Here is a 12,458-nt window from a genome sequence, read left to right on the forward strand (position 1 = left end):
TGGAGATTCCACAACCTCCCTAGGCAATTTATTCCAGTGTTTAACCATCCTGACAGTTAGGAACTTTTTCCTAATGTCCAACCTAGACCTCCCTTGCTGCAGTTTAAGCCCCTTGCTTCTTGTTCTATCCTTAGAGGCTAAGGTGAACAAGTTTTCTCCCTCCTCCTTATGACACCCTTTTAGATACCTGAAAACTGCTATCATGTCCCCTCTCAGTCTTCTCTTTTCCAAACTAAACAAACCCAATTCTTTCAGCTTTCCTTCATAGGTCATGTTCTCAAGACCTTTAATCGTTCTTGTTGCTCTTCTCTGGACCCTCTCCAATTTCTCCACATCTTTCTTGAAATGCGGTGCCCAGAACTGGACACAATACTCCAGCTGAGGCCTAACCAGAGCAGAGTAGAGCGGAAGAATGACTTCTCGTGTCTTGCTCACAACACACCTGTTAATACATCCCAGAATCACGTTTGCTTTTTTTGCAACAGCATCACACTGTTGACTCATATTTAGCTTGTGGTCCACTATAACCCCTAGATCCCTTTCTGCTGTGCTCATTCCTAGACAGTCTCTTCCCATTCTGTATGGGTGAAACTGATTTTTCCTTCCTAAGTGGAGCACTTTGCATCTGTCTTTGTTAAACTTCATCCTGTTTACCTCAGACCATTTCTCCAATTTGTCCAGATCATTTTGAATTATGACCCTGTCCTCCAAAGCAGTTGCAATCCCTCCCAGTTTGGTATCATCCGCAAACTTAATAAGCGTACTTTCTATGCCAATATCTAAGTCGTTAATGAAGATATTGAACAGAGCCGGTCCCAAAACAGACCCCTGCGGAACCCCACTTGTTATGTTAGGTCAGGTTCAAAGTAGGAGCAAGGTTTAAAACACTTGAATCCATAAAGAACTGCAGATCCAATTATAGCACTGGAATTTAGGCTGGCATTTTCAAACCTGGATGCCTAAATTTAGCTCCTAATACAAGCAGCCTGGCTTTCAAAGCTGATGAGCACCCATCGATCTCACTGAAATCAATGGCAGTGAAAGGTGCTCAGTGTCACTTTTACTTAAGTGCAGAACTTTAAACACCTAGATTTGAAAATATTGGCCAAAGGTTTGTATGTGTGGCACATTTAAAAGAACGGTTTGGTTTAAAATTGCATCTATACATTCCAAGCTTTAGAGCCTTACCCTACTACTTTGGTGTCCAAACATCACCAGCATTGGTAACAGACGTAGACCACCTCAATCGTTTAGCCTAGAACTCATCTGTAGCTGCCACATTCTTTCAGACATAAAGCACTGGAACACGTACTAGGCTCCTGAACTGGAACAAAATGCAGCCTACAAAAGTGTAACTCTCCAGATGTTTTCAGCAGGAAATATCAAAGCTACAAAGTGCCAATATTTAAAGATTCTGTAAATTTATGGAAAATCTGTACCCCTTGTGCTTTATTGGCCTCGCTTGTAAGAAAAGAATTCATATGGTATTCAGAGAAAGCATTCCATATTGCAGCCTGCGGTTGCTGAAGCTCTAGATACTCCTAGAGCAGCCTGTTTCCTTTGAAATCTAAGTCATAATTTCCATGTTGTTTTGTATGGCGAAAACCTTGGGTTTTTTTTCTACTGGTTTTCATAAGACGGTTTGTATTTCGCATGAAATACAGGGTATTTATGATACACTGAAGATTGCATGTGTGCATTTCCAAGAGGAGATTAAGAAAAAAGGCCCATAAAATGGTGCCTAATGCAGATAATTGGTCCTTGCTTTCTTTATAGTACCTGTTTCTGTATTTACAGACAACTAAATTGTGTCCCCTTCAGTCTTTTTTTCTTCAGATTTGCCAATGGTTCTATTGAAGGGCCTGTTTTGCAAATAAAACTCACCAATCTGTTTTGCTGGTACATCTCAATCTTGTTTGCTGCTTCTCCAGGATTTGAGTGAGTGAGGCCTTCTTAACAAAGATGTTCTCCAAAAATAGACCTGTCCTGGTTACTAGCCTGATGGCATACTCACGTCGGAATCATCCCACAGCCATTTTGACACTTCTTTGTGGATTGGCTGTTAGAAGGGGGAGGGAGGTGGGAGATTTGGGCAGGGAAAGAGGAAGAAGGAAATATATAAAAACAAAATATAACCAGTAGCAAGAGGTGGAACGATGAAAGGGGCCACCACCACCAGCAGCAACAGCAGGAGTTCTATACCCAGCCTGCTCCTAAGGTTAAGTATCTGGACTACAGCCTGGGCTCTATGAAGGGTGGATGCTGCCTGAGAACAGATGTCCTCTGGTACCACTTGGGAAAGTAGTGACACCAGAGGTGCATGCTGCGTGGGCCACAGGGTCACTAAAGCCCCCAAGTGACTAAACAATGGGAGGATGGTGGTGCTTCCCCTCTCCTCTGGCACTGCTGCAAGGATGTGATTTTTTGTTTGTTTGTTTGTTTGTTTGTTTGTTTTATAGGTCTGCTCATCTCATATGTGGGTCAGGGACTATACATGGCAAATAAAAGGGCCTGCCTAGACACAAGTCAGCTTATGTGCAAGTACATATGGTAGCTGTTCTGATTGAACTTTGAAAATGGGCTCTTCTTCACATACCTTAGTAGAGGTTCTCTGTCACTGATACAGGGTTAAATAAAATGGTTGGTGTTTTTTTTTAATCGTTTTGTAAGGATTGTTTTGGCTCATGGGAAAAAACCTAGACCGTATTCTACTTTCATTTACACCAGTGAAAACCAGCAGATCTCCACTAAAGTCAGCAGTGTTATTCTGGATTTACTTTGGGGCAAGAACAGAATTTGTGTTTCTGATTTGGTAAATGCATAGATTTTTAATAGAAGTAACAAATCCCACCACCATGTAGGATTTTGCTGAATCAGGCTTCCATTTCCCTCTCTTGGTATTATATAAAAATCATGTCTATAGTGGTCACCATTTAAAAATCAACATTTCCTAGCAGATACCACACAGTTATTACAATTGTTTCCTATTTAGGGGAAAACTGTGGCATCTCAATTACCACTGTAACTGACACATGCTGATTTTTTTTAATGGTGACTGGATATTAAAAGCTGGATGAAAATCAATAATTTGTCTTTTCTCATTGTAGTTGGTCCCCGGTCAGATACTGATGCAAATGAGTCCATTGAACAAATAGATGAAGATATAGCAGTGACTCAAAGTCAGATGAACTTTATTTGTCCTATCACACAGGTATGCTATTACTATTACTGTAGTAGATAAATATTTCCCATCTTCAATTACTTCACTGCATCTTCATAGCCATTATAATCCTATTGACATTCCTACCTATATAACATACTTGTTAGCTATATATGTATATTGATTTTTAGAAACCAGACAATGGTCATGTTGCTGAAATAAAACCTCGCAGGAATAATGCAGTTTACCACGTGGGGCCTGATCCTGTAATTTGAGTAGTACAGCATATGGACCACAGGGACTTCCTGCCGCTTTAAGCAAGAGACTCTTATGTGTGGGGCTTGGAGTTTAATTATATTTTGTTGCCAGGGGACAGTACTTTCTGCCACAAGATAATACCTTCCTAACATATGGGGGCCTGGATAGTTGTGAAAGTTAAAGTTGATTGTAATAATAGCTAGAGAGAAAGAAGGGTGATACCTACAAACTGTATTCTATACAGGGGCGCAAGATAGTTGGGAATTTTCTGTAAGAATGATTTTCTGTTTGAAAAATGCTCTTTTTGCAAAATCCAAAATTTTCCATTGGGAAAATCAAAATGACAGCTGCCCATCCAGAAGGTCCTTGCCAATTTCATTTTCAGACAGAAAATGAAACTGACACAAGCCTTCAAGGCAGTAACGAGCAATCCAAAAAAATCCACGTTGATTCTTCCAATGCAGAATTTTTCTGGAAATCCGTTCTCACCAAAAATATTGTGTTTTTTGTCCTGTTTTGGGATGATTTCCCCCCCCCCCCCAAAATGAGGGGTTTTTTTCCATGTAGTTGATTTCCATTTACCAGTCATCTCTAACTGGGGCTGTTAGCAACATCCCACGGCAGGTCTGAGAATGTTTTCAAGGTCATAATTAGTTCTGTTAAATACAGTCATATTGATTGCAGATGGAAATGCAGAAGCCAGTTCGAAATAAAGTCTGTGGCCATACCTATGAAGAAGAAGCCATTCTAAAAATTATACAGCGTCGAGAAAATCAAAAGAAAAAGGCATGGTAAGTTAGCAAAAATGTGTGTGTGGGGGGGGGGGGGAATACTTGGCTTGCTGTGTATATGGAATCATATTCCACTTGTTCTATGAAATTTATTTGTGTTGGCAAGGCTGAAGGAAGTAATATTTAAATGTCTGCCCCCAAATCAGTCTCCTCATTAATACTGTGCACATGGAGGATACCTCTTGTTTTTATTTAAAAATATATATATATTTAAGGAAACATTCAGCAAGTGTATGGGGAAGTAACAGCCATTCACTGTATCTGCACAACAAAGTAACAGAGATCTAGTACAGTCCTTAACAATACAGAGAAATTTTAACATCTTAAAGTTGCTAGTTCATTTTTTGTTCTTACCGTGTGTTTTTTAAAACTGTCAAAGTTGATGTAAAAAATAATATAACTCCTTTGCAAATGGAAGGGAAAAGACAGTACTTTTATAGCTGATATATGGTACTACAATAAGAAAAAGGAACTAATACAGAACATTATAAACCCCTAGATGAAGGGAAGACTGTTCAGCCAGAAAAATAAGTTGTACAGTCCCTTCCATAATTCAGGAAAACACTTTTTACCATAGATAATGCTGGTAGTACTGCCTATGGTTAAGGTTGCTTGACACGTTCCATACAAAGACCCTATTTTCAGCTGCTTATAACTTTGTTAAATTTAGGGCATATATTTTTCCATGCTGGGTGTCTAGCTCAGGCGGCGGCTGCTGCTGCTATTATTGTTGTTTAATTTCAGCCAAAAGGTTTCAGCCATTTGAGAATGAGATCAGGGAAAATATGGGTGAGTTTGCCTATGTTGAAAACATATATTCTCTGTCTTATGGTGAGAAGCAGGGCCATGATATTTGGCGGTGGGGTCACCATGGTGTCGGAAAGAGACTGATTTTCACCAAGCAGCATATGTTTGGCCATGTTATAAGCCTCTGAAAAATGTGCAGTTTTGCACATGCTCAGGAGAGGTTTGTAAGAGGTTGATGGTATTATTCTCCAAAGATTCTATCTGCGCTGAACATATGTAAGCTGCACGCAGCTCCCGTGCGATGACTGGCTGCTCGTGCACCGTCCCCACAGTGACTGTGCATGCACCATCCCCACAGTGACTGTGCATGCACCATCACAGGACTGCAAAAGCTGAGTAGGACTTTCCCTGAAATTGTTCTTCCTGACTTCAGGAAAGTTGCTGTTGTGCTAGCCACTCAAATGGATAACAGGGAGAAAGCAATCTGACTAGAATGCAAATGGGTGAAGGGAGATGGGCACTCTGGGAACAATAGGAGTCAGAGGGGACAGGGAGGCAGAGGCACAGAAGCTGGGTTGGGAGATAGGACAAAGCGGGACAGCAGTTGGGAGGTGGAAAGGAGCCAAAAGAGGTAGCAACAGGAGCCAAAGGGTGGGAGCAAAAGGGAACAGGCTATGGGGACAAGGGCAGAACAGCTGATAACCACTAGACACACTCCTCTCCAGAACCTGGAGTTGAACAAAGTAGTACCGAGTCTCAACGTTCCTCTGCTGGCAGTAATCAGCAGTGAAATCCACTAGCAAAATGAGTCTCTTCCTCTTCCAGAGGATGGTCCACATGGACAATAACAGCCCTGCTACTCAGATAGCTCAAGTCACAGAGGTTGTTGCTGTGAATCTAAAGGTTCTAATCTTGCTGATGACCCACATGGGAGTCAGTATGCTTCCACATGATAGAATCTGTTTTTTCCGCTTACTTTTTAAGAAACTAAGGAAATTACATGGAAGCACACATCCCTATATTAAGGTTGCCAAGTCAAGCACTTAAAATTTAGAAAATGCCAGAATTCAAATTGCACTTCTGGCATTTCCTAACTTTTTGAACTTTTTGTTAAGGCAAAGTTAAAATAAAACGTTAACATACTACATTGTACCTTACTTATTCAGTATCAGGTTACTATTTAAAGAACATGGCTACAGATTCTGGCTTGCCGGCTAGGGAGCCGCCCTCCTCTGAATACACTAGAAAGAGTGACAAAATTTCTGAATACCTATCTTCTTTTTGGCACTTCTTGTGTATGTATTTGGTATGAAAACTTTTCCATTACAAGAACAGTCCATATTTTATTGTACCCCGTTCCATAGGAGATGGGGTCACATTTTTCCAATACTGTGCAATACAGACAGGGCCGGCTCCAGGCACCAGCCCACCAAGCGTGTGCTTGGGGCGGCGCCTGGAGGGATGCGGCGGGGCGCTCCGGCCGGTCGGGGAGAGCGGAGAGCCCCGGTCGGGCTCTCCGCTCCACCCTGCTCCCGGGCTCGGCGCCCTCCCCTGCCGCAAGGGGGGGGGGGGGGGCAGGGGGGCGGCCGGTGGCTTTTTTGCCTAGGGCGGCAAAAAAGCCAGAGCCGGCCCTGAATACAGAGTCTAGCTGTTAGAACAATACATTAATTTATATTTATTGCTGTTTAAAATGCAGATCCTTTGCTGGAGCATTAAGTAAGCAGGTCAGGGGATCTCTTGGAAGCCAGCATTTTGTCATAAGATGAATCTCTTTAATAATTTCCTCCAAAAAAACAACTAATTTCTGGACACCACTACCACATGATCAAGTATGTTCCCCTTTTCCGGCCACCCCTCCAATGGAACGCCTCCCTACTAGCAAAAATATGATGGATCTTAACTAGAGTCAAATGCTATCTATACAGTAATTTATAATTTTTTCTTTGAGCTCCACAAATTGAAGATGTATATCCCCTTTCCCATAGAGAACCCTAATCATCAAGGTCAGTTTCTTTGTCCAAATCCCTCAACAGCTTTTTCAATCAAAATTGTGTATATCTTATAAATTTAAACCTTTTGTTTCCAGCTTTCTCCTGGGTCAACTCCTCAAATGTGGTTAAAGGTCTCGAGAGTCTCCTCATGTCCAGATTTCACAATAAAATGTTTGACTTGTAAATACTGAAAACACGGGACCTTTGTATTTACATTATTACCTACCTCTTGGTGTGACTTCAGATCAGGACCCAGAAACAGCTGTCTGAATTGAGAAATCTCAGCGCCTACCCACAATGAATGGTCCCTTTGATATTTCCTAGGGATAAATTCCTGATAGGAAATGCTACATTCATTAACAAACTTTTGAGTGCTTGACCTGCAACCTTAACATTGTTTAATGTAGGGGTATTTTTGATGTAATCATATGGTATGTTAGAAGTGCACATGACAGCAATAACAGGGGTTTGCTCTAATTACATTTAGAAAGGTCAGTTAGGCATGCTACATGTAACTCTAAGTTCTGCGTATATCTGTCTGTTAAAATGAGCTGAGTTGCTCTGTAATTAACATTTGTTCTGGAAATACAGCATCGGTTTTTGAAATGCCACAACCTGCTAGGTCTATAGAAACCATTCATTCCTACTCTCTCAAGCTCCCAGCTGGAGTAAACCCTTTTCTATTGTGCTGCTACATGATTGCATTCTTCACAGTGGTGTTCCAGTGGGAGCAAACATTCCTAACGTGGTTTAAAGGCAAAACCTGATCTGTCCGGCAAAGCCCAAGTTAATGCACTTTGTCAGGGAGATCAATAAGTAGCTGAGGGAACAACAGGGTGAGGAACGGAATCCTCTCCCCATCCTCATCCTAGAGCTACAGCCACTGCTATAGGCAAAGCAATGTAGTAGTGGCTACAGCAAGCTGCATACTCTTCTTTCCTCAAGGCCTGTGGAGTTGATGGGTGTACTTCACAGACCATTGGCTGTCTCTCAGCCATTTCACCTGGCCTGCCCGCAGCCTCCATCTTCTATGCTCCCACAAAGAAACCTGCTATGCAGCTCAGCTCCACTGCAGCTTAAGGGACTGCTGCATACTGCTGTGTGGCTTTCCCAACACCTTGCATGGTGCCTTCCACAGCCTGGGAAAATTTCATGCACTGGTCACAGTAGTGCTAATACTTACAGGAAGTGTTTTATATGAGACTTTCAAGGCACTTGACAAACCTTAATTAAGCCTTGCAACACGTCTGTCAGACAGATAATTATTATTCTAACCAGTTTATAGATTGAAAAACTGAGGCACAGCGTGATTAAGTGATTTGCCCAAGGCAGACACAGCAAGCCAGTGACAAAGCCTGGAATAGAAGGGATGAGAGCTGACTCTATATTCCAAGTCCTAGACAAAATTCCTTCCCAAAAAGAATCTAGGTTCCAAAAAAAGTGAGTCCTCAAATGTTTTAACTGTGGGCATTATCCATATACATCTGGCTCCACTAGCAAGGGAAAAAGATACCCCATCCCTGAATATCTTTCACTGTAGACGTAATCTGACTTTACCTGACTACCTGCAGCCAAATATCAAACTCTGTATTCGTTCTACTTTTAGAGATCACTAATATGACACACAATCCTCTCCCCCTCCGTTCTTGTGAGGACTCATCACTTTTCATAACCCTAGCTCTTCCACTGACTCACTCTGTGGCTCTGGGCAAGTCACTTAACCTCTTTAATCTGTTTCCCTATCTATATAACGAGGCTAATACTTATTCACCACAGATTGGTGGGGGGAAAATACAGTGCTTTGAAGATGTAAAGCAATATACAATGATTACAGTAAGTAACTGTATTATTAGTAACACTGGCAACTCTTGTTGGATTTAAGACAGTGATCAACAGGTGAAAGTCTTTATATCTCATTACACTCATTCCCTTGAGACATCAACTCCCACCTATTAAGATAATTAGACTTTTTTTCCCAACAGAGATTTATTATCTATCAAGGAAAAGCTGCAGCAAGTCACCGACAAAGTTACTCTGAGGGGAGGGCGGGAATAAAATATAAAACAGCAAATGCTACATTCAGATGACTAATATAATTCTTCTGATTTATTTATTTTTCTTTTTAACAGCTGCCCTAAAATTGGCTGTAGCCATTTAGATGTTAAGAGATCAGATCTTGTGCCAGATGAAGCATTTAAAAGAGCGATTGACAGTCAGAATAAACAAGCCCGATCAATGCCGTAGAAGTCAGCTGGACACACTGTTACCACAAAGAAAATTTGTTATTGGAGGTCTTGTGAGATAAGCTGCTGATTGTAAGCAGGTTGTGTAACTGATTGTTATTTGAAGTGTTTCATTTGAAGGCAAAGTTGAAGGTGTCAGCTATAAATGAAAGCATTTCTTAAACTGCCAAGTGTGAAGCATTCCAGATTAACTTGTTTGTTTTTCTTCCTGAACCTCTAAAATGTTGCATTTTATAAATAAAATGTATATGCAAAATGTAACCTCCTTTGTCAATAGTGTGCTCATTTTCAAAGCATTCTAAAGATATCAATTTAGGGCCAAGCCTGCAAAATGATTGCTACTGGGTGCACTGTTTCCTACTGTGAGCCATCCCAGTGAGACGTCTCTGTTGTTGCTGGGGCTACTCATGGTAGGAGGCACCGTGGCCAAGATTTTCAAAGGGACATGATCTGGGGTGCCTCTCTTTTTGGATGCCCAGCACAAGACCTCTTAAGGGAGCCTGATTTTCAGAAAGTGCTGAGCATCTGGATCTCATGTTTGGGAATGCAAAATCATTAGTCACTTTTATTAACCGCAGGTCCTGGCCCTTAATCATACTGTACTTCTTATATTCAAAATCTTTTATTTCAGACTTTATGTATTTGGAATTCCCAAGGGGGTTCACATTGATATTTTAGGTGAGAAGAATTGGCTTATTTATAAACCTCTTCACTTCATTAACCTTATGTATAATAACAATAAAAATATTATAGGATACCTACATACCTTGAGTTACAAAGACTATACCATGTAATAATAACAAGTTTCATACATGCATGCATTGTTACTGTTGCTATAAGCGTTACTTCATTAGACCTTTATTAACCCAAATTATACTTGGAGTATAGGCCACATTAAACTAAACATGCAGTTTTGTAATTGTTAAACTATAGTTTTAGTTTTTAAAACATGGGGAGGAGGATGTCCTGAATTGCCGAACGTTTTTCCTTTCACCTTCAAGTCTGCTTAGATTTACTCCAGCACTTTTAAATAAAACCCCAAAACCTGTGAGAAACACTGTTGGAAAAAATCTCTAGCAACTTTTGGTTCGGTTGCACTAATAATGCACTTCCTGGGCCAAATTTTAACCGTGGGCTTAATCAGGCCTCTGTGGGTAAGTCTACCCAGCAATTAAATACCCGTGGCTAGCCTGTGTCAGCTGACTCGGACTGTGGGGCTGTAAAATTGGTGTGTAGATGTTTGGGCTTAAGTTGGAGCCTGAGCTCTGGGACGCTGCATGTGGGGGGGAGGGTCCCAGAGCCCACACTTCAGCCCAAGCCCGAACATCTACACAGCAATTTTTAGCCCGGCAGTCTGAGTTCTGAAAGCCTCTGTCAGCTGATCTGGGTCAGCCGCATCAGTATTGTGGGTCTTTTATTCCAGTGTAGGTGTACTCTGTCAGTATGTCTACACTGCGAAACAAATTCTGAGGCAGCAAATCTCAGAGCCCAGGTCAACTGACTTGGGCTCACGTTACGGGGCTACAAGTAGCAATGTAGATGATCCCACTCGGGCTGGAGCCCAGGCTTTGAAACCCAGGGAGAGGGGAGGCTCTCAAAGGCTGGAAGGTTTACGCTACTAGTTTTAGCCCCGTAGTACAAGCCCTGTGAGCCCAAGTAGGTTGACCTGGGCTCTGAGACTCACTGCTGTGGGTTTTTGCAGTGTAGATGTGTCCTGTGTTTTCAACTGCAAAATTGTGGGCACCAGTAATTTTGATCACTAAGATGTCAGAGTGCTTGAATGTGTCAGCAAATAAGGGATTTGGACATATAAGGGAGATAAATACAGGTGCAAAATTGTATGCAGAGTGATTTGTACCTGCAAAATGGAAGACAGTTACTAGACTGAACTAGCCCTATTGTGCTCTGATCCAGTTGCTATAGTGTGGTGTTCATATTAATATATTCTCAGATAGCTACATATGGATATTCCTGAAGTTCATTATCCTTGCGTTCCTATGAGTGATGCTAGACTAGAGATTGCTGTCTTGGATATGTTTGTTTACCAGATTTTAAGAGTTAGGGCTTGATCCTGAGATCAAGTTGGAGGGTTTTAATTGGAGGTACAGGTGCTCAGCATATCTCTGAATCGGGCACTTTGCATATATGTACCCAGTCTCTAGTATTTAAAGTGCCTGGATAAGGCAGTAAAGATATGAGAAATACCAGGCAAACCTGAAGTGCAATATTATAAGGAAAAGGAAAGCAAGTAGGTCAGCACCCATATCACTTATGCAATAAGTGGAAAGTATTCTTTGAATGTTCACATTCCTGTCTCACAATAAATTATTTTTCCTTCCTTTCTTCCCTAGCTTGGGTTAGGCAATGTCTATGAAGTCATGAAACTTGAATAGCAAGTTCAGCCTATAAACTCTGAGATCCTTTTACTCTTTGAAGGAAAGAAATTTAACAGTTTGGCAGAAGATACCTGCCTTACTTTAATAGCAATTACATACGATGTCTGAAGCAGTATTTGTATTGAATTTGAGGTTGGTTTCTTTTATAATCTGAGAGATCTTTTTTGAGAATGCCCAGGACTTGCCCTATAAAGCCATGACTTAAATAATTATGGAATCCTTTCAGATACATTAGAATATTTCTGATAATACTCAGAAATCACTGATATATTGCATATGATTTTCAATTGCCTACAGCAGATTAACTGCATTGATTGCAGTCCTTGAACAAACTCTATTGTCTGGTCTGTTTGGGAGGGATAGCTCATGGTTTGAGCGTTGGCCTGCTAAACCCAGGGTTGTGAGTTCAATCCTTGAGGGAGCCATTTGGGGATTTAGTTGGGGATTGGTCCTGCTTTGAGCAGTGGGTTGGACTAGATGACCTCCTGAGGTCCCTTGCAACCCTGATAATATCTGTGATAATCTTGATTCATTTCATTACATGCATGGAACAGCTATTAGCCGCAGTGTTCCCACTGGTCAGCTGAGCAGGGCCAAGAATAGACCTTTGCCCTTTTTTGCGATAGAACGGGGATGGCTCTTTATTGATAAGTTTTACTAGAAACGATTTACCAATTGATACTGAAATATTGAGGGTCAGATCCTCAGCTGCCATTGCTGTGCACTTGACACACTGGGTGGGGTGTATGGAGTGCCTTTTGCACTGTCCCGATCTGGGGTTTTTATGCAGTGGGCTGGTGCCCAACACAAGTGTTCTAACATACACCAGCTGCCAACAGCTCCAAGGGCCTGTTACAACTATGTGAGGAAGG

The 12,458-nt window shown here is 41.5% G+C and overlaps 1 protein-coding gene across 1 annotated transcript in view; it reads left to right on the forward strand.

The window, feature by feature from the left end:
* Nucleotides 1-9,451, forward strand: part of NSMCE2 (NSE2 (MMS21) homolog, SMC5-SMC6 complex SUMO ligase) — a 171,532-nt gene extending 162,081 nt beyond the window's left edge. Inside the window, exons 5-7 of the mRNA XM_024192589.2 lie at nucleotides 3,108-3,211; nucleotides 4,103-4,209; nucleotides 9,077-9,451. Coding sequence (XP_024048357.1) covers nucleotides 3,108-3,211; nucleotides 4,103-4,209; nucleotides 9,077-9,191 — 326 coding nt within the window. The 3' untranslated portion in view covers nucleotides 9,192-9,451. The remainder of the gene's footprint in view (nucleotides 1-3,107; nucleotides 3,212-4,102; nucleotides 4,210-9,076) is intronic.
* The last annotated feature ends 3,007 nt before the right edge of the window (nucleotides 9,452-12,458 follow it).

This window comes from Terrapene carolina, unplaced genomic scaffold (assembly GCF_002925995.2).
Source record: "Terrapene carolina triunguis isolate 2854851 unplaced genomic scaffold, T_m_triunguis-2.0 Scaffold58, whole genome shotgun sequence".
Taxonomy (NCBI): Eukaryota; Metazoa; Chordata; order Testudines; family Emydidae; genus Terrapene; species Terrapene triunguis.